Source organism: Chanodichthys erythropterus, chromosome 17, assembly GCF_024489055.1.
Source record: "Chanodichthys erythropterus isolate Z2021 chromosome 17, ASM2448905v1, whole genome shotgun sequence".
NCBI classification, from domain to species: domain Eukaryota; kingdom Metazoa; phylum Chordata; class Actinopteri; order Cypriniformes; family Xenocyprididae; genus Chanodichthys; species Chanodichthys erythropterus.
In genome coordinates this window covers 2,749,800-2,777,569 of record NC_090237.1, presented here as the reverse complement: position 1 = coordinate 2,777,569, position 27,770 = coordinate 2,749,800, and the positions used below count along the sequence as shown (strand labels likewise).

The 27,770-nt window shown below is 36.1% G+C and overlaps 1 protein-coding gene and 3 non-coding genes across 10 annotated transcripts; all 4 read left to right on the top strand.

The window, feature by feature from the left end:
* Positions 1–597: 597 nt before the first annotated feature.
* On the top strand, positions 598–25,802 carry atg16l1 (ATG16 autophagy related 16-like 1 (S. cerevisiae)). 7 transcript variants are annotated; one of them, XM_067365043.1, is made up of 20 exons: positions 598–753; positions 2,057–2,168; positions 5,629–5,722; positions 6,395–6,500; positions 7,022–7,095; positions 8,089–8,340; positions 8,868–8,933; positions 10,196–10,282; positions 10,359–10,427; positions 11,350–11,394; positions 13,702–13,804; positions 14,264–14,369; positions 14,867–14,937; positions 18,566–18,637; positions 19,275–19,395; positions 20,589–20,694; positions 20,795–20,944; positions 21,079–21,126; positions 22,733–22,834; positions 23,476–25,802. In XM_067365043.1, exons 2-20 carry the CDS (start codon positions 2,063–2,065, stop codon positions 23,567–23,569), a joined length of 1,872 nt encoding a protein of 623 aa, XP_067221144.1. In that variant the 5' UTR covers positions 598–753; positions 2,057–2,062; the 3' UTR covers positions 23,570–25,802. The 7 variants fall into 7 exon arrangements, with proteins under 7 accessions (XP_067221144.1, XP_067221143.1, XP_067221142.1 ...); XM_067365042.1 differs by having other exon boundaries at positions 10,356–10,427; positions 13,705–13,804; XM_067365041.1 differs by having other exon boundaries at positions 10,356–10,427.
* LOC137005706 (small Cajal body-specific RNA 6) lies at positions 13,846–14,122 on the top strand. Its single transcript, XR_010892438.1, has one exon. It is a non-coding gene; the product is annotated as a small Cajal body-specific RNA 6 (non-coding RNA).
* Positions 14,416–14,695, top strand: LOC137005707 (small Cajal body-specific RNA 6). Its single transcript, XR_010892439.1, has one exon. It is a non-coding gene; the product is annotated as a small Cajal body-specific RNA 6 (non-coding RNA).
* LOC137005709 (small Cajal body-specific RNA 6) lies at positions 18,917–19,186 on the top strand. The gene has a single exon (XR_010892441.1). It is a non-coding gene; the product is annotated as a small Cajal body-specific RNA 6 (non-coding RNA).
* Positions 25,803–27,770: the final 1,968 nt, after the last annotated feature.

Here is a 27,770-nt window from a genome sequence, read left to right as displayed (position 1 = left end):
AGATATAAAGTCGTAAAGTCAGAATTCTGAAATATAAACTCGCAGTCAGAATTCTGAGATACAAAGTAGCAATTGCGAGTTAAAAAGTCGAATTTTTTTTTTTTTTGCGTTTTTTTTTTTTTTTTTGTGGCGGAAACGGGCTTCCATAAAAATGTATGTAAATTGTACCAAGTATTTGATTGTTTTCCAATGACTAGGGACATAATTTTGTTGTAAAATCAGATGTAAGAGGAACATCTATTTGACTTTTCTCTAGTTTTTAGGCCTAATAACATCTGGCAAAGGGACTAGCTAACAATGAAAACTAGCCTTCTGGCTAATTTGGGTACATTTACATTCATGAATGTTTATTAATGTAAACTGTTCCTATTTGAACCGGATAAAACCCGTTAAACACTCTAAAATAAAGCTAAAAGCAAGTCATTAACATTTATCTACATCGTTACCCTCCTATATTATGTATTTGCTCTTTTTGTTAAGTCATGAGTCATGAAGACGTCGAATAAAGTTTTGAAGGGAAAAAGTGGGAAGCATGCGGTCGTGACGTAAAACGCCCGCGACGGCGCAGCAGGAAACATACGTTTGTTGAGCCAAAATGGCGTCCGTGATCCTTCAGTTTGGAGTGGGTTAGCGTGAAACCTGTCCGAATAAACCTCAAATGACACGGTTCGGGTCTTATTAGACGGATTAATTCTTTTTTATCATTGAGAAGAGTCCATCTAAACTTGCGAGGACACGTTTAGATGCTGTGAGGTAAAGTAATCCTGCTGTTTATTGAAAGTGAAAGTCAAGTGCAGCGATTAGCTGGTGCACATCTGATACAACACATTAAAATAACTAAAAACCATAACAACTACTGAGTATGTGTTAATAACGACGCTATTTATAACCGTCTGCTGGGTATTTAGTGTGTTCTTGTGACAAATGATCAGTTTAATCTACTCTGTCTGAGATCTGTCAGGGATTTCCTCGTGTTATTATTATTTATATTTTCCATTTATCCTGTTTTGTGCGTCAACTGTCTTGAATGTCTTCAGCACACGTGATTCAGCATCATGCCAGGTTTATTTCCATCCTGCAGTTGCAATGACTTGGCAGATCTCATAATCTGATTCATATAAACCCTGTGAGATCGATTATTATTGATTTTCATAAATATCTGATCCAAAGACTCATATCAAGTAAACATGATAAAACAGTTCTGCCCTTAAAATCAGTCATTAGCAGATTCATGCAAGTATAAATGTATGAATTCATGAAAATGTAATCTCTAACTCTCTGAATGTGCATTAATAATCTGTCAAGTGTTATGTAATGTCATCATTTTTAATGAAAATAATAAATTTGTATTTTTTTTAGATTGTTTAGAGTCAGGGATTTCAAATGGGTTCGGTTTTTAGAGAAAAAAAAAAGGAATATTTCATATATAAAACTAATTATCTATACTGCATTTAAAAAAATAAAACAATAGATTTTGATTTATATGAAAATTAGAAATGTTGTCTTGGCTTAAACTGAAATAAGCTTACGTCGAAGCACTAAAATGATTAACTTGTAATAAATAAAAACGAATTTAAACTAAAATTATTAATTATTAAAATTATAAAAATAAATTAAACGTAAACGGCAATATTTAAAACAAAAATAACCTCTAACAAAATAACAAAAGCACATATTGAAATTACAAAAAATTAAACAAAAATGAACGTGAACTAAAAATAGTAAAGCTATTAATAAAACTAAAAAATCGCATGAGAATGATCATATTTGGGAGGTCGTAGCATCTAAAAGATTGAAACCCTTGGTTTAGAGTAATTATCTGTGTTAATTGAAGTAATTTGAGCTCAAACTACGACCACATATTTAATTTTCTTGTGTTTGATCTTGAGTCACTTCCTCCTGAGTTGAGGAGAGATCTTCCTCTTTTCCCTCCGGCCTGAACGTGCCCTGGATTAAGAAACACTTTTGCTGAATTGTGTTTGCTTTAAGGAAGCTGGTTTAATATATGAACTGTGTGTGTGTGTGTGTGTGTGTGTGTGTGTGTGTGTGTGTGCAGGAGGAGATGGCTGGACGTGGAGTCGAGTGTTTGTGGAAACGTCACGTTGTGGATCAGCTGAAACAGAGAGACAGAGTTCAGCGTCAGGCCTTCGAGGAGATCATACATCAGTGTAAGACAGAATCCTTTCTTTCTTTCTTGTTTGTTTGTTTGTTTGTTTGTTAAAGGGTTAGTTCATCCAAAAATAAAAATTCTGTCATTAATAACTCTTATCACTTTTTATGAATTTAAAGGTGCTAAAGAGGATGTTTTGTTTTATACATTTTTGCAATATTACTAGAAACTGTCTTTACTAACTGATAAAAGACTATTTATTAGGTGCACTGAAAGGAATAATATTAATATATATCATCTGTGCACGAGGTAGGGCCTTAAAAACATCAGCCAATCGTTTACACGATCATCATGTAAACGATTGGCCCTCTGGCTTGTCAATCACTGCCGTGACGTTCCTTGTGAGAGACGAGTGCTGCTGCGCGCTCCAGTAACTTTCCACACTCCACAGGCGCCGCATGCAATGTTTTTGTCAGGAGACAGGAGTAACAACTGCAGATTATGAGTTACCTGCGGTGAGTCCGACATAATGAATCCACTAACACGACACAGCGAATGCCGGTGGTAAACACTCGTGTTCCAATACTTGTGCACGAGTTTTGGGAGGCGTTCCTTTGAAATGCGCTGTGAAGGAGGGGGGTTGTTCTTACGCATGCGCTCATTTCAAAAACTCAGAAACAGTCTTTGGATTTTCAGTCGACGAAAAGATCCTTTCTATCACGTTTAACACATCTGTGCTGAATAAAAGTATTAATTTCTTTCAAAAAAGAAAGAAAAAAATTACTTACCCCAAAATTTTGAACGGTAGTGTATATTGTTACAAAATATTTCTATTTTAAATAAATGCTGTTCTTTAAAGGTGCCCAAGAACGTTCTTTCACAAGATGTAATATAAGTCTAAGGTGTCTCCTGAATGTGTCTGTGAAGTTTCAGCTCAAAATACCCCATAGATTTTTTTTAAATTAATTTTTTTAACTGCCTATTTTGGGGCATCATTAACTATACACTGATTTACACTCGGCGCCGCCCCTTTAAATCGCGTGCTTCCTGCCACATGAGCTCTCGACTATATTACAGCGCATTTACAAAGTTCACACAGCTAATATAACCCTTAAATGGATCTTTACAAGATGTTCATCATGCATGCTGCATACATGCTTCGAATTATGTGAGTAAAGTATTTATTTGGATGTTAAAGTTTTATTCTGAGTGAATTTGAGGCTGTGATCCATGGCTAACGGCTAATGCTACACTGTTGGAGAGATTTATAAAGAATGAAGTTGTGTTTATGAATTATACAGACTGCAAGTGTTTAAAAATGAAAATAGCGACGGCTCTCTTGTCTCTGTGAATACAGTAAGAAACGATGGTAACTTTAACCACATTTAACAGTACATTAGCAACATGCTAACGAAACATTTAGGAACAAATATCACTAAAAATATCATGATATCATGGATCATGTCAGTTATTATTGCTCCATCTGCCATTTTTCGCTGTTGTTCTTGCTTGCTTACCTAGTCTGATGATTGCAATGTGTGCAGCTCCAGACGTTAACTGGGTGCCCTTGTCTAATGCCTTTCATAATTTTGGGAACATCATGGGCTGGCATTATGCAAATATTGGGGCGTACCAGTCGGTGTTATGTTGAGATTCGCCTGTTCTTCGGAGGTCTTTTAAACAAATGAGATTTATATAAGAAGGAGCAAACAATGGAGTTTGAGACTCACTGTGTGTCATTTCCATGTACTGAACTCTTGTTATTCAACTATGCCAATATAAATTCAATTTTTCATTCTAGGGCACCTTTAAAATTTTTATTCATCATCAAAGAATCCTGAAAAAGTATCTCAGGTTATAAAAAATATTAAGCAGCACAACTGTTTCCAACATTGATAATTGAGTATCAATCAGTATCAGCATGTTTGATTTAAGTACCTTGTTATAGGCTAACCTGCAATTTAGCAAATTCCCTGTTTATTCCCATTAATTCCCATATATTCCCGTTAATTCCAATGGAAAGTTTCCAGTTTTGAAAATTCCTGTAATTTTGCAATCCTAACGGTGATCATTGAGTTTTGAGACATATTTCAAATCAGCAGCAAAATCTGACATGAACTACATTGATGTTTTCAAAAATGCGTTTAAAAGCTTACGTTTCAGGTTGCTCCAGCTAACGCACTTGTGCAGTCTCATTCGAGCACACTTTCTTTCTCCTATTTTTATGAACGAACCGTCTTGTTATATCTAAAGTTTTGGTCAGACTCGGCTCAGAGAGCACAGAAAAGACTGCAAATGCTAACGTCAGCGGCCATGAACAAGCAAACATTATTATAGTTCAAAAGGGCAAACAGTCAAATTATTTTATTATATGAGTTGACTCGAGATACAACAAAATGCAAAACTGCAAAGTCGCATTTGTCATCGTGACAGCAAGTGGACCTTTAAAACTGGAATAATGAGTGGATTAAGCGTTTCACTGGGCAAGAAAGGAATAACTTTCTTGGCAAGTTTGATTGTGCATCACAGTCTGGTACAAAGGAGAAGGTTACTATGGGTAAGACAAAATGTTTTATTTTTGTTTATTGACTTATTAACAGCCATTTGCTGTGGAATAGACCTATGTGCTGATCGGGTCTGTGTCTTCTTGGCTGGGTTCGGGTCCAGCTTTATAATAGACGGGTCTGCGCTGGTTCCGGGAAGTACATTTATGGCATTTCTCGGTTCTGCATGGATCCGGGTCAAACTTTCAAAATAATAGTGGGGTCCGGGTCGGATTCATGTAGCACATTTATGGGTCTCTTAGGGTTCGGGTATGAATTTTGTGAACCTGCGAAGACCTCTAACTTACACAGGAGCCAGCCAATACAGAGTCGGCGTTCGGACGTAAGTGGAGAGACGAATTTGTTGAACCACTGTCATCACGTTGACTATTTTAACAATGTTTTCACTACCTTTCTGGGGCTTGAAAGTTGTAATTGCGTTGCTTTCTATCTATCGAAGGTCAGAAAGCTCTCGGATTTCATCAAAAATATCTTAATTTGTCTTCTGAAGATGAACGAAGGTCTTACGGGTTTGGAATGACATGAGGATTCGTTCTTTTTTTAGGTGATCTAACCCATTAAGTAAGCTGGAAGTGTTGTTATTATTTTTATATTATTTTAGTTAGTTTATTATATTTGTTTTTGATGTGCATTATTGCATTTATCAAGTATTGTTGTTATTGCATCAATTGCTTTATTGCAAGAGGAAATATCAATATTTTTATCAATATTATTGTTTTATTACCTTTATTACCTTTTACCAGTATGTTTTCTGATGACCATAACCAAAACGTTATATATTTATATATTTAGCCAAGGAGCCTGGAAATAAACCCAACAATAGTAAAGTAAATTATCAAAGTAATAATATTATATAAAACAATCCATGAGCTAGTCAAATGCACATGAATGTCACCTCTTGTTTTACATTATATAATATCAAAACACATTTTCTCTGCGTCTCTTTGTCTCCAGATAACCGGTTGCTGGAGAGGTCTGATCTGCAGGTTGTTTTTTCTGAACGTCTCCAGACCGACAAGTATGAGCATCAAAACAGACACGACCTCAGGTATTTTATTGACATCTTTTGTAATCTATTGTAACATTAAAAAGAAGAAATAATATGTGTAGCAAGAAGAACATTACATGAAGAGGAAACAAACTACCATTAACAATAGGAAAAAGGAACATGATCAGCAGTTGATAGAGAAATACAGATATCACTGAGGTGTGTGTGTGTGGGTGTGTGTGTGTGTGTGTGTGTGTGTGTGTGTGTGTGTGTGTGTGTGTGTGTGTGTGTGTGTGTGTGTGTGTGTGTGTGTGTGTGTGTGTGTGTGTGTGTGTGTGTGTGTGTGTGTGTGTTTGTGTTTGTGACGCATCAGGACACAAATGTGTATAATGACATAGGTATTACAAGGTGAGGGTGACTTATGTGGACATTACTCCATGTCCCGACTTTTCAAAAGGCTTATAAATCACACAGAATGAGTTTTTGTGAGAAAGTAAAAGTGTGCAGAGTTTCCTGCGGGTAGGTTTAGGTGTAGGGTAGATTTAATCACTAGATTAAAAGGCTTATAAATCAGCCAAAACATGTTTTTATTTACATTATTACAGTTATACATGTTTCTGTGATGGGTTGGGTTAGGACATAGAAAATATCATTAACCTGAGATAAAATCAGTGGAGGTCTAGACGATGTCCTCACTAATATTGTGAAACAAACGTGTGCGTGTGTGTGTAGTCCGGGCGCTGACGGCGGCCGCAGTGACTCCCTGCAGCAGGAAATGGCTCAGATGAGAATCAAACATCAAGAGGAGCTGACGGAGCTGCACAAGAAGCGAGGCGAGGTGAGCGTCAGCTGCTGCGGTCGTTTCTGTTACGACAGCACTTACACTTACATTTACATGTCAACGACCACATTTACATATTCAGCAGCTTGACTTTTCCAAGTCATTAGACTAGTTTTACCATCCTTGTCTGGTGACTTATAAGTACGAGAGTGTTTAAACAAGATTTTTTCCGAAAAAGCAACGGTCCTAAAATAGAGCCCTGAGGTACCCCCTAACTTACACGTTCGGCAGAAGAACAATTATTCCCAAACTTTACAGGGAAAGTTCTTCCCTCCAGGTAAAAATGGATCTAATGTAAAGCCACCCCACTTACCCCAACACACCACTCAAGGCGCTCTAACAAAATAGTATGATCCAGTGTGTTAAAGGCCTCATTTAGGTCCGACAAGTATAGTTATGGGGACACCGAAGGCGTCGTCCTAAATGTTGCTGCTTATTATATGCATATAAAGGAAAATAATTCATTCTATTTTGGAAAACATGGCAAAAAAAATCTCTTTTTTTGTGTGTTTTTGCAGTTGGCTCAGAATGTGATCGAACTGAACAACCAGATTCAGCAGAAAGACAAAGAGATCCAGAGTAATGAAGCCAAGTACGTTTATTATGTGTTCGATTTAGATCAGCAGGATAATGTTTTATAGTTACATTTTGCCATGATATAAACAATTAAAGGGTTAGTTCATCCAAAAATGAAAATAATGTCATTAATTCCTCACCCTCATGCCATTCCATACCCGTAAGACCTTTGTTCATCTTCAGAACAAAAATTAAGATATTTTTGATGAAATCCGATGGCTCAGCGAGGCCTGAGCAATGACATTTCCTCTCTCAAGATCCATTAATGCACTAAAAAAATATTTAAATCAGTTCATGTGAGTACAGTGGTTCAATATTAATATTATAAAGCCACGAGAATATTTTTGGTGCAGCAAAAAAACAAAATAATGACTTATATAGAGATGGCTGATTTCAAAACACTGCTTCAGGAAGCTTCGGAGCGTTATGAATCTTTTGTGTCGAATCAAAGTCACGTGATTTCAGATCCGAATCATGATTCGACACAAAAGATTCCTAACGCTCCGAAGCTTCCTGAAGCAGTGTTTTGAAATCAGCCATCTCTATATAAGTCATTATTTTGTTTTTTTGCCGCACCAAAAATATTGTTGCGGCTTTATAATATTAATACTGAACCACTGTACTCACATGACCTGATTTAAATATGTTTTTAGTACATTAATGGATCTTGAGAGAGGAAATATCATTGCTGGCTATGCAGGCCTCGCTGAGCCATCAGATTTCATCAAGAATATCTTAATTTGTGTTCTGGCATGAGGGTGAGTAATTAATGATTTCGAGCGAACTTACCCTTTATGCAGTTGAGATTTTATATTATATATCACTTTATGTGAGTGTACTGTATGTAAGAAGATAAAGCTTGACATGCTTGCATATGCATCTTTATATAAAGAGCTGAACAATGATATAGTTACATTTATGATGCAGTTTCACGTGCGATGAAACAATCTCACAGCTGAGATGTGCTATATAGTATATATTGCTTTACGTGCATTGTGCATTTTTCCAGGATGTTGGAGTATCAGCAGCAGATCTCCCGTCTGGAAGGGGAGTGCCGTGACCTTCGGAACAGTCTGGCTGATTTGGAACGAGCCAATCAGACGCTGCGAGACGAGTACGATGCCCTGCAGATCACGTTCGGCGCTCTGGAGGAGAAACTGCGGAAAACCACGGAGGACAATCAGGAGCTGGTGACGCGCTGGATGGCGGAGAAAGCCCAGGAGGCCAACAGACTCAACGCTGAGAACGAGAAGGACACCAGGTCCGAAACACTATTTAACTGATGTTTTATAGGTCCTCTATTTCAGATATTCCCAATAAAAGGTTTGCAAGTTTCAAAGTTCAGATAAATGCAGTTATTGTCTGCGATTCTGAACTGCTGAACCAGTCTTTGTCACTTTAAATCTTGATGTTGCTGTATTTTGTGCCTATAAGAAAACAAACCCCTTAAGTTTTTACTTAAAATCCTAAAGCTGGGAAGCTGTTTTCCAGCTCCTCATATAAAGCAGTCGTTAACGGCCCATATGTGTGTGATCTGAACCTCGTTCTCAATCTCACTGATTAATTGATCAGTCGTTAAGGGTCGTTTAGAAACAATGAGAAGCTGCAACCGGGCGCCACCCTTCAGTTTCTGACCGTCTGTGCTGAATAAACCGGGCTCATTTCCTGACCCTCCATAAGCGCATTATGACCCTCCTCCTGATTGGCTGTTTGAAACTGAATGGGAGTTTCTGTAGAGATTAAATGTGTGTTTGCACAGTGTGTTTAACACATTTGATGTCATCGTAGGCGCAGACAGGCGAAGCTTCAGAAGGAATTGGCGGACGCAGCGAAGGAACCTCTTCCCATAGACCCGTGAGTTTGTTTTCTGAGATGATGAAGTGTGATTGGGATTTTGCTTAGTTTAATTCAGGCTTTGTCAAGGGGAAACTTAGCTTTTATTTTTATATTTCCAGTTTTCATTTTAGTTTAATGTCTAGTAATTTTGTTTGTCATTGTTTTTTTTTTTACCATTTCAATTTAGCATTAATTTATATTTATTTTAGCTTTAGTAATTTTAGTACTTAACCCTGTTTGTGTGTCAGTCAAAAATGACCATTTTTTTATTTAAAGGAAATGATTGTACTATATTTTAGTTCTACTTATTTAATATTTTGTATTTTTAGGGAATTTTATGGTACTAAATTATGTTTATGCAGTAGTTGTAATCCATTTATTCACTTTTTGAGCATATAGACCTGAAAATGAAATTTCCAACTTAAACTGTTGTAAATCTTGAATATTTTGGAGCACGGATTGAAGTTTGGTCTCTTTTTAAAGACGACACCTGGCATATTATTGCTGAAGTGAAAAGAAAGTTTAAAAAAGTTATACAATTTTACATTTATTGTTATGAAAAATACTATTTTTATATGAAATATGTTTTCCAAAACACATTTTACTCTAAAACAGTGAGAAAATCAAAGCAATAAATCTAAACAAGCTGTGTGCCAAATTTTAGGTTGATATCTCAAAAAATGAGCTTTCAGTAAGATTTTGTTTGGCTGCAGTACCAAACGCCTCCACTAGATGATAGGTGTCTCCCATTCATTTCCAATGCACTCATTTTTCACCGCAAACAATACAAGTGTGAATATATTTTTTAGGACCATTTAACCTTTTTCGAATCATGTCCATGCAGTTTTGTTTTTTTTGTGTGTGTTCACATAGCAAGTGCAAAAACATTTGCCAAGTTTGAACAGGGTTAAACTTATTTATTTCAGTTTGTTGCCAAGGCAGTAAATTTACGTTTTCCATCTAATATTTATAGTTTATTAGTTTATTTATTAGTTTATTTAATTACCAGCATTTTTAATAGTTTTAGCTAACAATAACAACACTGAACCAGTTGAAAAACACCTGGCAAAGTCATGGGAACCAGTGACCATTACTTTTTCCAGTAAAGGACAATATTTTCCCCTTTTCTGTGGGCGGTATAAAGGCCATATTGTTTCTAACCATATAAAATGCAGCACATTTTCCTTTTATGTCACATATTATGTCAAATATAATGTCCGTATTGGGAATCCTATTAAATAATTGAAATCTCATTGGATGCTGTTGTCTGATTGGTCTAGAGATGATGACATTGAAGTTCTCTCAGAGGATGCTGGGAAGGGAACGGGTGAAACGTCACCGAGCAGACCGCTCAGCCGCACATCCAGGTAAACAAGCACACATTTCACACCTAATTCTGTCCACAAAGTGTAAGATCTACAGTTTAGTGTGTTTTTTCAGTAGACGAGTGTCTCAGCCTCCTGCTCCTCCTCCTCCTGGCGGACTGCTGGACTCCATCTCTAATATATTTGGGTAGGTTTCAGTCTGTGTGTTTGAATGTTTCTCTCACTTCTTCTTCATTCTGTACTCGTGGTGAATCTCACAGAACTGCTCTAGAACATTTCCAGGTCCTTTTTAAGCCCAAAATCTAAAGCAGAAATTGTCATGGAGTAATACCACAATGTAAAACATCCTGGAAATGTTTCTGTAAGACTCTCTTTTGTGTGTATGTATGTGTGTGTGTGTGTGTCATTTAGAGATGAAACGGTATGAAAATTTAATATCACATTTATAGCGACCAAAATGATCACAGTTATCAGTATTATCACTGTATTGCTAAAATGTGCTGGACATTTTCAGAAAATACTGATACACGCACTGAAGTGATTTCACCAAGTTTTATATCGAAATCCAACAAACAACAGATAAAATTAGCAACATTATGCACTTTTCTGTTTGCCTAATTTAGTTTAAAAACTATTAAAGGCAAACTACAGGCAGTAGCACAAATAAATACGAGTTTTTCAGTCCGGTCGAGCAGGTACAGAAACAGAAGAATCAAATGTAAAAGAATCCTGCATAGTATGAATTAAATATACACTGATTCTTATTAAAGCTACAAAAGTTAATCAGGCAAGATCAGTGAGTGATTTTCTCTCTTTTGTAGTTTGATTAACATTAATGACACGGACGGCAGCAGGTTTATTAGGCTGCTGTCACTTTAAGAGCTGTTGTTAACTTGTATTCACCGTTCATCTTTCAAATCGAGGTAATCAAATACGTTTTTAATGCTCGTTAACATATGAAACAGTCTGTAATACTAACTGTAGGGAATTTTATTGTGGTTTGTCGTCAAACCGGTAACCGTTTCATCCCTAGTCTCATTAAACAAGTGTGTTTGTTTGTGAGCGTGTGTGTGTGTGTGTCTCATTCTACACTCTCTCTGTGTCTGCAGCTTGTCTGATTCTGTCCAACCTGGTTTCGTCCCGTCTGACTCCAGGTGATGCACACTGTGGTGTCAGGGTGTGTGTGTGTGTGTGTGTGTGTGTGTGTGTGTGTGTGTGTGAGAGAGAGAGAGAGAGTGATTCTCTTGTAAAACTGCTGATTTGAACCCAGAAGCATGCCAGCAGAAATATATTGTGGGTAACTGCTATGAATGCTTCCTGTTTTTTGTATGTGCATAATGTCTCCCTTTTTTGGATATATCGGTGACATTTACAGGCTGCTCATTTGCTATGTGTGTAGTTGTGTGTGTTTTGGATGGGTGGGTGATTTTCAGATTGAAACGATGAGCTGGTAGAAATTTCTGTGTTGCATTACAAATGTAGAGAGAGTTGATTGGATTCATTGAGTAATATGTATAAAAAAAAATTTTTTTTAAAAATGTGAAATATTATTACAATTTAAAATAACTGTTTTCTATTTAAATATATTTGACAAAGTAATTTATTCCTGTGATCAAAGCTGAATTTTCAGCATCGTTACTCCAGTCTTCAGTGTCACATGATCCTTCAGAAATCATTCTAATATGCTGATTTGATGCTCAAGAAACATTTATTGTTTACAATTGTACAAAATATTTGTGTACAATATTTTTTTTCAGGATTATTTGATAAATAGAAAGTTCAAAAGAACAGTGTTTATCTGAAATCTAATCTTTTGTAACATTATAAGTGTCTTTACTGCCACTTTTGATTGATTTTAATGCATCCTTGCTGAATAAAAGTATTAATTTCTTTAATTTCTTAAAAAAAAAAAAAAAAAATTCTTACTGACCCCAAACTTTTGAATGGTAGTGTAAAATGTTACAAAAGCTTTGTATTTCAGATAAATGTTGTTCTTTTGAACTTTCTATTCATCAAGGAATCCTGAAAAAAAGTACACGACTGTTTTCAACATTGATAATAATCAGAAATGTTTCTTGAGCAGCAAATCATCATATTAGAATGATTTCTGAAGGATCATGTGACACTGAAGACTGGAGTAATGATGCTGAAAATTCAGCTTTGATCACAGAAATAAATTACATTTTAACATATATTCACATAGAAAACTTGTTCACAATATTACTGTTTTACTGTGTTTTTAATTGAATAAATTAAGCCTTGGTGAGCAGACAAAACTTCATTTAAAAACATTAAAAATCTTACCAATCCCAAACTTTTGAGCGGTAGTGTATATTATAAAAATATATACAATAATAATTAAATATTATATTATAATATCATATATATAAAACATGTATATATAAACACATTTTTGAAATTTTTAGTGATTTAATAAATTTAAAAAAATTAAAGACATTTTACATGTTGTAAATTGTGCTTTTTTATTTATTAAATCACACCAAATTTTAAAAAGAAGCATTTCAAACAAATTGTGTATTTTACACTGTTTCAAATTATAATGCAAGTGACATATCAATAAGATTTCAGTAGAATAAACATTCAGATTTTAGTTTTTGTTTATTCATCCATGTCTTTTTAGATAACTGGTATCAATCTCAGACAAAATAATTTGCCAGTTACTTGAGTAAATGGAAACCCTACTTAAAGATGTTGTTCCACACAAATCTTATGATAATTTGATCTTCATTCAGTTTCACACAATATTAGTTGTTTTCATGCCTTTTGCACAACATTGCACCATTTCATGCTTTTCCTCTTCAGAAAGATCTTTCTTCCTCCCCATATTGCATGAGAACTGTGACTTGCTTAATAATGTGGAACAAACTCTAAGCAGGGTTTAAAAAGACAAAAGTAGGGTCTAAAAAGACATGGATGAATAAACAAACATTTTCTTAGGAAAAACTAAAATCTGAATGTTTATTGTACTGAAATCTTACTGATATGTCACTTGCATTATAATTTGAAACAGTGTATACATGAATTGTCATTAAAAATGTCGTTTAAGATGTTTTTTAAATTGCAGTTTACTCGAGTTCATAAATAAAAGTTCTCATTTGTTTTTAAATAACATTAAAATATAAATGATCAATAGTGATATCCATGTATTTTAATAAATATAGACAGATAAGCATATTTCTGTGCATATTTTACACAATATTTTTTTCTTTTTGTCACCCACCCATATTTGCTGCACACAGGTTTGAGTTTGCTTTCGAGTGTCTTATATGCATCAGAGTTTTGTTTGTGCGTCACAGAGACGATGTTTTACATTGACCTAAAGTGCTGCCGTGCTGAAATCAGTGTCACAGATCCAATCACGCTTCAGTCCATGAATGAGCGTCTTTATGAGGATGACGTCAGACAGTATGAGTGTGACACACCCGCTCTCTTTCCCTCAGAAGGCGTCGTTCCGTGAATTCCTTCAGCACGTCTCCTGAAGCCGCAGAAGTGCCGTCGGCGTGCGCTGATGTCAGAGTTCCCTCCACTGCGCTGCACATTTTCGTGAGTTTCACTTCCTGTTGATCTTGAAGTCAGGGATCAAAGGTCGATGATGAGAAGTAAAAGGTCTGATATCCAGGTCTCCTCCCGGTCCTTCTGCCCCTCCCAGCAGCCCCTCTTAATTTCCCCAGCATGCTCTAGTTGTGCATCGCTGGTTTGAGGTGGCGGCTGATATTATGGACGTTCTTGCTGAATAAGAGTCTTTTTAGAGAACAAGTGAGACGTCGACGGCAGCGTCCAACAGAAGCACGACACACAGGAGGGCCGGACGGGAGGAGGGCGTTACACTGGTGCATGATCTCAAGTTTTCAAGCTGAGACCTTTTAAAAACAGGAAGTCAGCCTGTATTTACAGCACAATACATTTATTTTAATCAAATCCACTTTAATCTCAAATGTTTCCAGTTTCTAAACGCAGAACCAGAAGACTCTTGATTGATTGTGTTTGTGTGTTTGTGAGTAGGACGCCCATGATGGAGAAGTGAACGCCGTGAGGTTTAGTCCCGGTTCCCGTCTGCTTGCCACGGGAGGAATGGACCGCAGGGTGAAGCTCTGGGAGGTCGTATCTGGTACTGTACACATATATTATCATTCACAGCTTTAGTAGAGTTCAAAGGTCAGTGATGAGATGTAAAAGGTCCGAAGCCTTGCCTCCTTCCAGTCCTGTTGTCCCTCCCAGAAGCCCCTGTTAATTTCTTTCCCCAGCATGCTCTAGTTGTGCATCGCTGGTTAAGGGTGGCGGCTGATATTACGGACGTTTCCGCTGCATTGAGAGTCTTTTTCGAGGATAATAAGACGTCGACAGCAGCGTCCAACAGATGCACGACACACAGGAGGGCCGGACTGACGGAGAGCGTTTGACAGGCTTATGATCTCAAGTTTTCAAGCTGAGACCTCCAGTCGTTTCAAAGAGGAAATTGGCCAATTCATGTGTTAAGCCAGTTCAGTTTCACATGGTTTAGTGATGCAACTGCAGGATTTCTGTTTCCTCCTGAAACATAGATGCATGTAGGTGTTCAGTTTTGTCTGTGTGGGGTTTTAAAAGCTTTTGTTTTTGTTTCTACAGGCCGATGTGAACCCAAAGGGGCGCTGACGGGCAGTAACGCTGGAATCACCAGTATAGAGTTTGATAGTGCGGTGAGCTATTCTGTGTACATTACCATTAACACTGCGTCTTTTAATTAAGTACACTGTTATTAATTAAATAAATGACAACATCTGGCATGACAACGTATTCTTAGCTTAGGTCCCTGCAATGCAGAAAACACGGATGGAATCCTGGAATCCGTAATTTGTTAATAATATTGGCTATAATTAGGGGCCAAGCACCGAAGGTGCGGAGGCACCTATTGTTATTGTTGGCGTTCTTTTTTTTCTTTTTTTTTCTTTTCTTCTTCTTCTTCTTCTTCTTCTTCCGCTCTTGAAGTCTATGGCAGCCCATAGAACCGCTTGCGGGAAAGTTGTGAAATTTGGCACACAGTCAGAGGACAGTCTGACCTTTGTCCATAGCAAATTTGGAGTCTCTAACTCAATCCCTCTAGCGCCACCAGCTGTCCAAAGTTGCACTTATGTTTATGTTAATAACTTTTGAACCATAAGGGCTAGAAACACAATTCTTTTTTCCTCTTATTCCTTGGCGCATGAACGCACCATATGACGTCATTTTCCGTCATGAAAATATTTCCGCCATTTTGAATTTTCTGAAAAACTTACTTTTTCGAACTCCTCCTAGGCCGTTACTCCGATTTTCATGAAAATTGAATCAGATCATCTTCAGACCATGCTGACAAAAAGTTATGGAATTCAAGTTGATTCCTCAAACCGTTTTCGAAAAACTAACGAACGAATTGTACGTAGTGCTTGCGAAAACAGAAGTAAGGCTGTATCTCCGCAACGCTTTATCGTATTCAGACCAAACTTGGTACATGTCATCACAAGCATGACCTGAGGTACCATGCAGTGTTTCAGCGCAGCGCCACCTACTGGTGCGGAGATATGAAAAATGGGTATTTTTGCTTATAACTTCTGATGGGTTTGTCCAAAAATCATAAATTTGGTCTCGTTGGATTCGGGGAATCATGCCGAGTCGAATGATATCCAATTTTCCCAATTCGGCCATTTTGAATTTTGTGCTAAAATGCTGTATTTTACGAACGCATTAACGTATCTTTACAAAACTTGGTATGGGTCATCAGCACAATGCTCTGAAGGAGCCTGAGAAGTTTCGGAACAGCGCCACCTTGTGGTCAAAAGTTATAACAAAATTTACAAAAATGCTAATAACTTTTGACTGTATTCACCAATTGTAATGAAACTGGTCTCAGTAGATTCCTTGGGTCATGCTGAGAACAAAAATATCAAATTTGCCATAGTCAGCTAAACTTCCTGTCCGCCATATTGTTTTTCTTTAAAAACCTACTTTTTCGAACTCCTCCTAGACCGTTGCTCCGATTTTCACCAAAATTGAACCGTGTCATCGTCAGACCATGCCGACAAAAAGTTATGGATTTCAAGTCGATAAGTCAAAACGTTTTCGTATACCAGAGCAACGAATTTGAGGCATGATGCAAAAACTACTCTTGAAGCTGTATCTCTTCAGTGCTTTGACATATTCAGACCAAACTTGGTATGTGTCTTCACAAGCATGACCTGAGGCAGCATACTCTGTTTCGGCGCAGCGCCACCTACTGGAGTGGAGATATTAAAAATGCCATTTTTGCTTATAACTTCTGATGGGTTTGACCAAAATTCATAAATTTGGTATGGGTCATCAGGACAATGCACTGAAGGAGCCTGAGAAGTTTCGGACCAGCGCCACCTTGTGGTCAAAAGATATAACAAAATTGACAAAAATGCTAATAACTTTTTTTCTAATTGCTCACTACTGCTGTTGTTCTGATGCTCCCAGCCATGTTGGCTTGCTTGCTTGTGCCATTTTTGTGCTTGGCCCCGTAATTGCTGCTTGCAGCTATATTTGTCATTATAATTGCATTAATTTATCAAAAGCAGAATTCTACAGTGAATCAAATACATTTGTGATCATGGACCATAAAACCATAAGTCACATGTAGCAATAGCCAACAATACATTGTATGGGTAAAAATTATTGATTTTTCTTTTATGCCAAAAATCATTAGGATATTAAAGAAAAGATCATGTTCCATGAAGATATTTTGTAAATTATATCAAAAAAATATTTTTGTAAGCAATATGTGTTGCTAAGGACTTTTCTAAGTCGATTTTCTCAATATTTTGATTTTTTTCGGACCCTCAGATTCCTGACTTTCTAATAGTTGTGTCTCAGCCAAATCTTGTCCTGTCCTAACAAACATACATCAATGGAAAACTTATTTATTCAGCTTTCAGATGACATATAAATCCCATTATGACTGGTTTTGTGGTCTGGGGTCACATTTCTTGATAGGGACTGGTGTCTGGAGAAATTACCAGCATTTTCATTTAATTTGAGAAAAACTATAATCATCAATACACACAAAAACCCTACAAACTTAAAATTTTGACAAATGTCACTATTAATAATAAAAATTATAAAGTTTAATGTATCTATTTGATAAATTAATATGATGGAAAAACGAATAAATAAATACACAATGTTCTGTTGAAATGGAGTTGTTATATTTTTATTTGATTACATTTTAAAATTTAATTTTTATTTGTAAATTTAATTGAATAGACATGTTTTTTGATTATTAAAATGGAAGTTACCTGTAAACAGGGTTATTATAGTTAATAAAAACAAAATCTTTTCTGTTACTTGAAATGAAATGGAGAAAAAAAACAAAAACAAAAAATATATATATATAAAAAAAACAAAAAACTAGTAAAAAAATGTCAAAAAAATGACTACTAAATTACTAAAATATTTAACTTAAATTAAAATTAAATTGGAAAAGAACAAAATAAAAACTGATTCAACATATTAATAAAAATGATAATAATATCTCAGTGATACTAGCATAGCACTGCCCATAAAAACACAATCCAGAAAAATAAAATGGGAAACGCATGAAAACCTCATGAAAAGATTTGACAAGTATATGATTTTTTCCATGTTTTCAAGTGTTGAAACTGTTGAAACAGGAAGTTGTGGCTGGAAAATATTCTTTGCTTGTATTATTAAAAATGCATGTTATTGATCTTAATATGGTTCAGCGATTCATGCATGCATATGTTCCATTTGCATTTTCTTTGACTTCATAATTTGCAATTCAGGTATCATAACTTCTCTCTCAGTATGCTGGACTGCCATCATTTCATCCACTTAAACCCAAGGTCTCGTTCAGATCTCGCTCAATCGATGGATTGAACTGAGACCCTGGCCTATATTTTTTTTATGTTTCACTCGGTGTAAATCACGACACAGCAAAAAGGCTGCTTTGACAAGACCATTATTTTAAACAGTCGTTGTTTATAATTTAGGCTAGAGGCACATTTTCATTCTAGAGAGCATTTAATCGATCAAAACATTTACATCTGTTCATTTAGCAGGCTCTTTTATTCAAAGCCACTTACAAAGTTTGTATGCACAAAATGCATATGAATCCATTTAAATGTTTTTCTCTTGGCTTCACTGTTATATAGATGACCTCAGAGCTAACGGACTAAAAGCCACAAAAATAAGATCTCATGAATTCAACTGCAATTTCAGATAGAAAATCATTAGTCTACCCATAAAATGAACTATAAATGCACATCTGAAGTGTGTTTTACTGTTGTGACTGATTGATTTGTGTTTGCTTTGCAGGGATCGTATCTACTGGCCGCCTCTAATGATTTTGCGAGCAGAATCTGGACGGTCGACGACTACAGACTGCGGGTGAGGATTTCACTGGTTTGGTGGCAAATGTTTGTATTTTACAGGGTTTTAAAGTCAGATTGACAATAAAACCTCTTTGATTCTGTGATTCTCATATTGTTCTTGTTCAATTTGTTCATGCATTTAGTTATTGATGGTATTAGTGTTTGTTTAAATGCATGAAATGTAAGTTATGCATACTTTTTTCAAAATAAAAGAAATACTGAGATTGTTATTATCCTACAAATGCTAGTAAACATCAATGTTTAAAGCTCACTAAGGTTTTTTTGATGGGTCAAAGGTCAGTGATGTGATGTAAAAGGTCTGATGTCCAGGTCTCCTTCCAGTCCTTCCATCCCTCCCAGCCAGCCCTATTAATTTTCCCAGCATGCTCTAGTTGTGCATCACTGGTTTGGTGTGGCGGCTGAAATTATGGATGTTTCGGCTGAATGAGAGTCTTTTTAGAGAATCACGTGAGACTCTGACAGCAACATCCCACAGCAACACAACACACAGGAGGGCCGGGCTGGAGGAGGCTGGTCAGCTGATCTCACAAATCTTACTGAGACCTGAATCTCTCCTGCATTGAATCTCAGTTATGACTAGAGACTATTGTTTGCATGTCTATTTAATTGATTGTAAATGTTTTGTCCCAAAGCACACACTCACAGGTCACAGCGGGAAGGTTTTATCTGCTCGCTTTCTCCTCGACAACGCTCGAATCGTCTCCGGCAGCTACGATCGAACGCTCAAGCTCTGGGATTTACGCAGCAAAGTCTGTAAGAGACTCTTAGTTATACTTTTTCATAATTGCCACTATGCATGAATACGATACAAAATGTGGCTTGAAAATGCAGCTACATTTTTGTTCTTTTGCTTAACCTCCAGAGAATGTTGTTTGTCCATTTCAGGATGATGAACTTTGAAATTTGTTGTTTAATTTCAGTCAAAACTAAAATGTGAAAAGTAGCTAGTTGTCAAAATGTACATTTTATAGTTGATAGTTTATTGAACAAATCTAAATAAATTATTTCTCTGAAGAACATGGGATTTGTATAGAAGCTTGTTTCCACCAGGTGGTAATTTTTATTTATTTATTTTTTCATATCGCATGATTCTGAGAAAGTTGCGTTTCAGCGAAATAAAGTCGCGATTCTGATATAAATTGTCACAATACTAAGAAATAAAGTTGTGATTCTGAGAAACAGTTGCATTTTGGAGAAAAAGTTGTGATTATGAGAACTAAAGTTGCGTTTCAGAGAAATAAAGTTGTTATTCGGAGAAATAAATTCAAAATGCTCAGAACTAAAGTTGCATTTAGAAGAAATAAAGTTGTTATTCTAATAATTAGTTGCAGTACTCAGAAATAGTCACAATACTAAGAAATAAAGTTGGATTCTGAGAAATAAATTCACAATTATAAGAACTAAAGTTGCGATTCGAAGAAATAAAATTGTGATTCTGATAAATAGTCACAGTACTCAGAAATAAAGTCACGATAGTCAGATTTAGTCTCAATTCGGAGAAATATAGTTGCGATTCTGAGAAATAGTTAAAATACTAAGAAATGAAATTCCATTTCGGCAAAATAAAGTTGCAATTCGTAGAAATAAAATTGTGATTCAGAGAATTAAATTCACGATACTCAGAACTAAAGTTGTTTCGAAGAAATAAAATTGTGATTCTGATAAATAGTCGCAGTACTCAGAAATAAAGTCATGATTTTCAGAAATAAATTTGCTGTTGCGAGTTTATATCTCGCAATCCTGACTTTTTTTCCTCAGAGTTGTGAGATATACTCACAATTGCATTTTTTTTTTTTTTCATTTCCAGCAGAAACAAGCTTAAAAAAATAAAGCCATAAATTTGTGCCTTAGCCAATAAATTTGACACCAATTTGTACTTTATTCATGAAAATTTCTAGTTGCTTTTAATTGTTGAAATATCATCCTAATAAGACTCTCTTTCTCAGGCATGAAGACAGTGTTTGCTGGTTCTAGCTGTAATGACATCGTCTGCACGGAGCAGTGTGTGATGAGCGGACACTTCGATAAGAAAGTTCGTTTCTGGGACATCAGGCGAGTCATGATTTGGATCCAGTGCTCATATTTGTACTTGTATGTCTAGTTCAGTGGCTCAGTCGCTAATATTTCTGGGGTTTTATGTGTGTGTGTTTAGAGCAGAGACTATCGTGAATGAGTTGGAGTTGCTGGGACGTGTAACGTCTTTGGACCTCAATCAAGACCGGACCGAGCTCCTGACCTGCTCTCGTGATGACCTGGTGAAAATAATCGATCTGCGCAGTAATGCAGTTCGGCAGACGTTCAAGTGCGTTGCACTCTGTTTACTTTATGTATAATAGTTTGTTTATTGTACATTCTTTTTTGACTGTCTGGTATTCCAACTTTAAATGCATCAGGATTTCTAATTGTATTGTAAAAACAACTCTCATGTTTCTGCAGTGCTCAAGGATTCAAGTGCGGTTCAGACTTCACCAGGGTCACATTCAGGTAAGCGAGTTTGTCTTTCATATTGTTTATACACATTTTTCCCTGAATAATAGGTTGACTAGTCAGTCTTAAGAAAACCCTGTATAATTGGGCTGGTTTGAGTCTTTTCAGCCACACAGATGTGTTTTTATGAGATATATGCATCCTAGACTCAAATACGATTCGATTGCACCCTATGACGCCATTTTCCTTCATGAAACTTTTTCCGCCAAAAAAAACTCCTCCTTTTGAACTCTTTGACGGTTGCTCCTATTTTCATGAAAATCAATCCGATCATCTTCAGACTATACTGGCAAAAAGTCAAAAGCTTTTCGATAATCACAACCATTCGCGAATAACGCGCAAACAATTCTTCAAAGAACGTGCCAAATTGGACGCGAGGCTCTATCTCCGTAGCGCTTTAGCTTATTCTGACCAAAATTGGTACGTGTCATCACAAGCATGACCTGAGGCTACATACTGTGTTTCGGCACAGCGCCACCTACTGGTCTGGAGATAGCTTATAACTTCCAAACGAATGGTTGTGCCAAAAAAAAAAACTGGTCTTGTTAAATTCAGGGCACCATGCAGAGTTGAATATCCAATTTTACCATATCGGCCATTTTGGGTGTCAGCCATTTTGCATTTTGTAGCAAAATGCTGTTTTTTTTTTTGTTTGTTTGTTTTTTTAGCTTGTTATTACGAAACTTGGTATGGGTCATCAGCACAATGTCCTGAATGAGCCTGAGATGTTTCGAGACGGCGCCACCTAGTGGTGAAATCAAATATTCATATGCTCATAACTTTTGATGTGGTTGACTTATTTTCATGGGAGTTATCTCCTTAGATTCCTGAATCCTTGCCAAATCCAACGATACCTAACATGCTAGGTTTCACCTTATGGTTTGTGCAACTTTGCGATTTAGCGTTAAAACAACGTTTGCGAATATCTTCAAAACCGTTAGTCCGATCGAGACTAAACCACCGTAGGAAATTCGAAAATATGCGTCGTTGGCTATGTGTTAAAGCCCAAATGCCAAAATTTTGATGGTAAATGGCAAAAAAATGCAATGAAAGTCGTGCATGGGTAATTTTTTTATGTGCTTGTACATATACATGTCTATAACTCCTAAATGAAATTAGATATTTTCACCAAATTTGACACACTTATTTAAGGTCACACTCTGAGGACACATAAAAAAGCAGTGGGATTGCGTCTGTTAGTGGCGCTATAACTGAACAAAATATTAAATTGCCGCTAACTACAATAAAGTACATAAAATGCTATATTTTACTGATGATTTTACTTGCTTGACCCCTTAATGGCTGCTTGCAGCTATATTTATTATTATTATTATTATTATTATTATTATTATTATTATTAGTTTTCACTCTAGTGTGTGACGGAAATATATTAATTTATATATTAGTATTTTAATAATATGGTGTTTGTTAATTACTGTAAAAAAATTAAATAAAAATAAAAAATTACGCAACATTTGATTTAATTAGCTTAAACCCCTGTTTGAGAAACCCTGTGTTATATAAATGTCAGCTGATAAACTCATTAAGCACCCTTAACTGTTACCGTACACGCTTCTGAACTCTTGAGTGTTTGTGTTTTCAGTCCTGATGGAAGTTACGTGGCGGCCGGTTCTGCAGACGGTGTTCTGTACATTTGGAACGTTCTAACAGGGAAACTAGACAAAACTCTTGATAAGGGTCACAGGTGAGCAGGACGTCACACACACATTGATGGGTTTTTGTGTTTTATGAGGGCTTTCCATAGACATAATGATGTCTATACTTTCCAAACTTTACTTTCTATCCCCTAACCCTAAATAAACCCTTACAGAAAACATTCTGCATTTTTTACATGTACAAAAAACATAATTTAGTATGATTTATAAATCATTCCTTATGGGGACCGAACATTTTTTCCCACAACATCAAAATTTCACACTCCTCCTGATGTTCATGCATGTTTATTTCATGCTGTAACTAGTAGTAAAGAGGAGGAAATGATTAAACCGTATATATTGTTAGAATTTAATGATTGAATTTGATGTGATTAGTGGATGATAGGCACTCTACAAATATTGTTCAGAGCAGTTTTGTTCAAGCATCAACTGTTAACACCATATACTAAAAGATCGATTTTGGGATTTAAGAATCAATATCGATATAAAATCAATTAATTGATGTTGTCAACAGCACTAGGATACAGTATTTCACACAGTGTGTTCTGGTTGTATGCTGCATAATTTAGTAAATGTAGCAGGTGGGTAATAGTACATGCATACACAGCAAATGTTTCCTTCCACACTCGACAGCTCTCATAAACTTCCCGTCTTTCTGTCCTTTTTGTAGTTCTGCCATAAATTCGGTGTCCTGGTCTCCATCGGGCGCATACGTGGCCAGCGTTGAGAAAGGCAGCAAGGCTGTGCTTTGGTCTGACATGTGATCAGCCTCCGCAGCGATTGGTTTAAACGGACTGTAAAGACAGAAAGAAAGTGAGCCCACCCTCACGTCCCACTGGCCTCTTGAACTACCTTTCCCACAATGCCATCTGTTTGGCTACCTGCGTGCATGCGTGCTGCCTGCCTGTATGATCGGGCAGCACCGTACACGTATTATACATAAATATATTTATATCAGCTTTCATGTACTGTCGGTTGTCTCACACACACAATAGATGTGGGACAGTGAAGATTATGCGAATTACTCTCATTGTCCTACACGACTCTTACTGCTTATTTTAACACTGCTTTAAATTAGTGTGTTTGTGTGCATTTATGCTTTGCCTTATGCAGATACAGGCCATTAAGCTGCGTGAGTGTGTGTGTGTGTGTGATAATGCTGTTTACTGCAGCAGTTCCAGTTGAGCTCAGTGGATGGCACTGTTCACAAAACAATTATCCTAGGAAATCCTGCATCTCCCCTTTACAAACTGGAATAAATTACATGCATTGAACAAGAACCCAATTTTCTTTAGGATGAATTTCTGTTTATATGATTAATTGCATTGACTTTTTTTTTTTTTTTTTTACTTCTAAGCACATTTAACCCCCATGTACTTATTTTCATTATGGTATTGCATTATAAAGGCCATTGTCATGAATGAAAAATTAATTTTCATACTGTAATACAGTAAGGATCCTGATGACCACTAAGAGCATTTATTTATTAGAATCTGCATTAACTGAAGCCAGTACAACTGTTGTTAAATTTATAATATATTATGATAAATATATTTTAAATACTGGTTTTTTTTTTTTTTTGGTGCTGTCAAATGATAAATTGCATCCAAAATAAGTTTGTGTATACATAATATATGTGTGTGTACTTTGTGTATTTACTGTATAAATACACAAACATGCATATATTATATATAGCATAAATTATATATTAAATAAAAGCATGTATGTGTGTGTATTTATATATATATATACATAATAAATATACACAGTACACATTATGTAAACAAACTTTTATTTTGGATGCGATTAATTGCAATTAATCTTTTGACAGCACTGCTATTTTTCCCACATCACAGTAACGAGAACTTATTAGATTGCAGTGAAGAATTTTGGGGGAAAATGTTTGAATAATGTATAAAATATTAAAAACGGGGTTAATTTTCTTTATGTAAAATGCAATTGTTTTGATTCACTTGACCATTTTCGTGAGATTTACACACAAACTCCTGACTGTGTTTTTGTATGATATCATTCAATTTGTCATGCATAGGACATTCAAAAGTATTTCCCACAATTCCCTCCTATAGTTTATTTAATGGGGTCTACATTATGGTACTATGGTATGGTATTTAATTTGACACAACTGAAAACGAGGCCGTGTCACACATTATTTGGTCCAATCACAGCGCTCTTTATCATAAGCCCCTCCCCTCAGGACATAGATGACTAGTGTGCGTGTGTTAATGTATGCAGTGATGCTGAATGTGTGCGATGAAATGTGTGTTTTAGTGGCGAAAGCGATGCTCTGATCTTCTTTATTTTACTTTTATTTTCGATGCACACAAGCTCATATCCTCACAGCGTTTCCTCCGAGCATGACGTCTGTTTCAAATACTGTATCAAACTCTCCTCAGCTGTTTTGCGAAGGAAAACAAGTGCACTTGTTATCTACCCTGATGCCAGCAGCGGAACTGGTGACGTTTGCACTTAAAGTTTAAAAAACAGAAAACAAATGACTGTAATGCTCCTTCATACTCTCTCTAACACTATAGATGATGTATCTGCCGTGGCTCGTTTTAAAACACTCAACGTTCAACGCTGGAGTCTGGTAAGGTGCCAAACAAGTGCACTTGGATTCAGATAGCGAGTGGAGGGGACAGCACACTTTATTGATGACTTGTGGGTGTGGCTTGCGTTTAGCCCCACCCCCCTGACTCATTTGTGGGTGGGGCTGAGAGTGAGTGCTGTATTGTATCGCTCAACGGGCTGTTGAAGGTAATTGTCGCTAATGTATATGAGGTCTCTGTACATGTCTGCTTAATGTTTGCACACCATAAAATGTGTGAGACGTTACTTGCATTTGTTTGTCTTTTTCTTGGATTATTAAAAACAACTTAAACGGTGGAGTCATCTCAATAAGGGCGAGCGAGTTATATTTATCTTTGTAGTGTCTGGAAAGTGTTTTAAACATGTTGCGGAGTCCATGTTTGTGAGATAAAAAATAAAACGGGCCACATTTTCTAATGTAAACGTATCACATGACCATTGACTGACCATTGAAGTCGATTATGTTGAAGCTAGGGCTGCACAATATATCGAAATAAAATCGATATCGCAATATGGCTTAATGCTACTGTCAAATCACACAGGCTGCAACTTAATTAAATAAATATATGTGCTTCTGGTTTTATACACCGAAATCGAATACTTCCCTAATGTACAGTATGCGAAAAACAGAACGGCAAAAAAGTAGTGTGTCCGAATACATAGTATTCCAAAAACAATGGACGAAAAGTCCCCGGATGACCTCCTACTTCCGGCGAGATTCTGAAGTGTGCATTCGATAGACACTTTACTATCCCAAATTTACAAGCAACCCGCCAAAATAAAAGTTCTGTGTTGCTGTTTAAAAATGAATAAATCAAGGCATAAATATTAGTATTGTAATTTTACAGTAAAAGTAGTTTTATTTTACAGTACAATAGTTTTATTACAGTATATTTCTTTTGTTTAATATTTTTAATTTTAAGGATTTTTAGTCTGAACTGGTTGATGCTATAAAACCACTTAGCACTAGAAAAAAAAAATTGGTGTAGCATTCACTTTTTCACTCAGAAATTTCTTGTAAATTTCACAAATTATTACAAAGAAATGGTGAGTAACTTTGAATTAAACATGAAAATTTAAAATAAGACTGAAATAGTATTTTTCTTGTAAAACATGCTCCAATAATCTGTTTAGAAATAACAAATATGTATTGTATTACAGTGAAACTTTCCTTAAATACACCGCATTCCAAATTAATATGCAAGTGACAGTACAATAAACATTCAGATTTTAGTTTTTCTAAAAAAATGTTTATTTATCCATGTCTTTTTAGATAACTGATGCTAATCTTAGACAAAATAATTAGCCAGGTCTTTGGAAACCCTGCTTAGAGGTTGTTCCACATTATTAAGCAAGTCACAGTTCTCATGCAATATGGGGAGGAAGATCTTTCTGAAGATGAAATGGTGCGATGTTGTGCAAAAGGCATGAAAACAACTAATATTGTGTAATATCTGTGAATGCATTTCAGCCACTCCAAACCAAAGCTCAAAAAGAGAAACATTTCACATTAGTTCAACCCTAAAAGGATTTTGCCGTTAAAAAGCCATAGAGCTATTCAAGTCACCTGCTGAAAATTCCTGTATTTTTTGTATATCATAATATATGTTGCAGAAAAATAAGATATATTAATGTCAGTTTTTTGTTAATATTGTCCAGCCCGAATTCTCACAAATCTGCTGATTTCCAGGCCTCTCTATGGACAAAAGGGAGTTTGGCTGCCATTTCTTGGACCCTGAAACCCGCTCAGACTCAGACTGTGTGCGTGTGATGAGAGCGATAAGAGGGTCTTTTCTCTATGTGTGTAATCCACTGCGCTGACATCAGCACCGAGACTGCTGAGACCGACAACACGGGTTTAAATCGCAGGGTTTATCATCCGAGCGCTCAGTGTTTCTCCAGCCCCCTCTTTCTTTGATTACCCACACACACACATGTATTAGAGAATGGAACATTCCAGTCCTTTCTTCTGATTGGTCAATCCAGTGTTCCAGTAAGAGCCCAGCTGTTAACCTTAATTTATACGACACTACTAGTAAAAGACGACACCAATCAGTCTGATTCAGAATATAATGTTCTGAAAACACACCTGGAACACTTTACAACAGGGTTTCATTTCTTAACAGTAGTTAACAAAAGTTAACTGTATTGCTCATTGTTAATGTTAATGAGTAAATGGGAACTTATTGTAAATTGTTAGTGAAACTATAGATTTGTATGATTTGAAATCATGCAAGATCATTTTTGTTTAATCATCATTCCAACTTAGGTAAGATTTGAATCTACATTGAGAATCAACTCTTTATTGCTTAGATGGTAGGACCCTTCACCTCAGAAACCCTTTTCAGTCATCAGATC

Excerpts from the sequence above, each read along its gene's own strand:
- atg16l1 (XM_067365041.1), top strand. The coding sequence starts at position 2,063 with ATGGCTGGACGTGGAGTCGAGTGTTTGTGGAAACGTCACGTTGTGGAT. Across the intron at positions 14,938-18,565 it reads GTATAGAGTTTGATAGTGCG|GGATCGTATCTACTGGCCGC; the intron begins GTGAGCTATTCT and ends TTTGCTTTGCAG. Across the intron at positions 19,396-20,588 it reads GGATTTACGCAGCAAAGTCT|GCATGAAGACAGTGTTTGCT; the intron begins GTAAGAGACTCT and ends TCTCTTTCTCAG.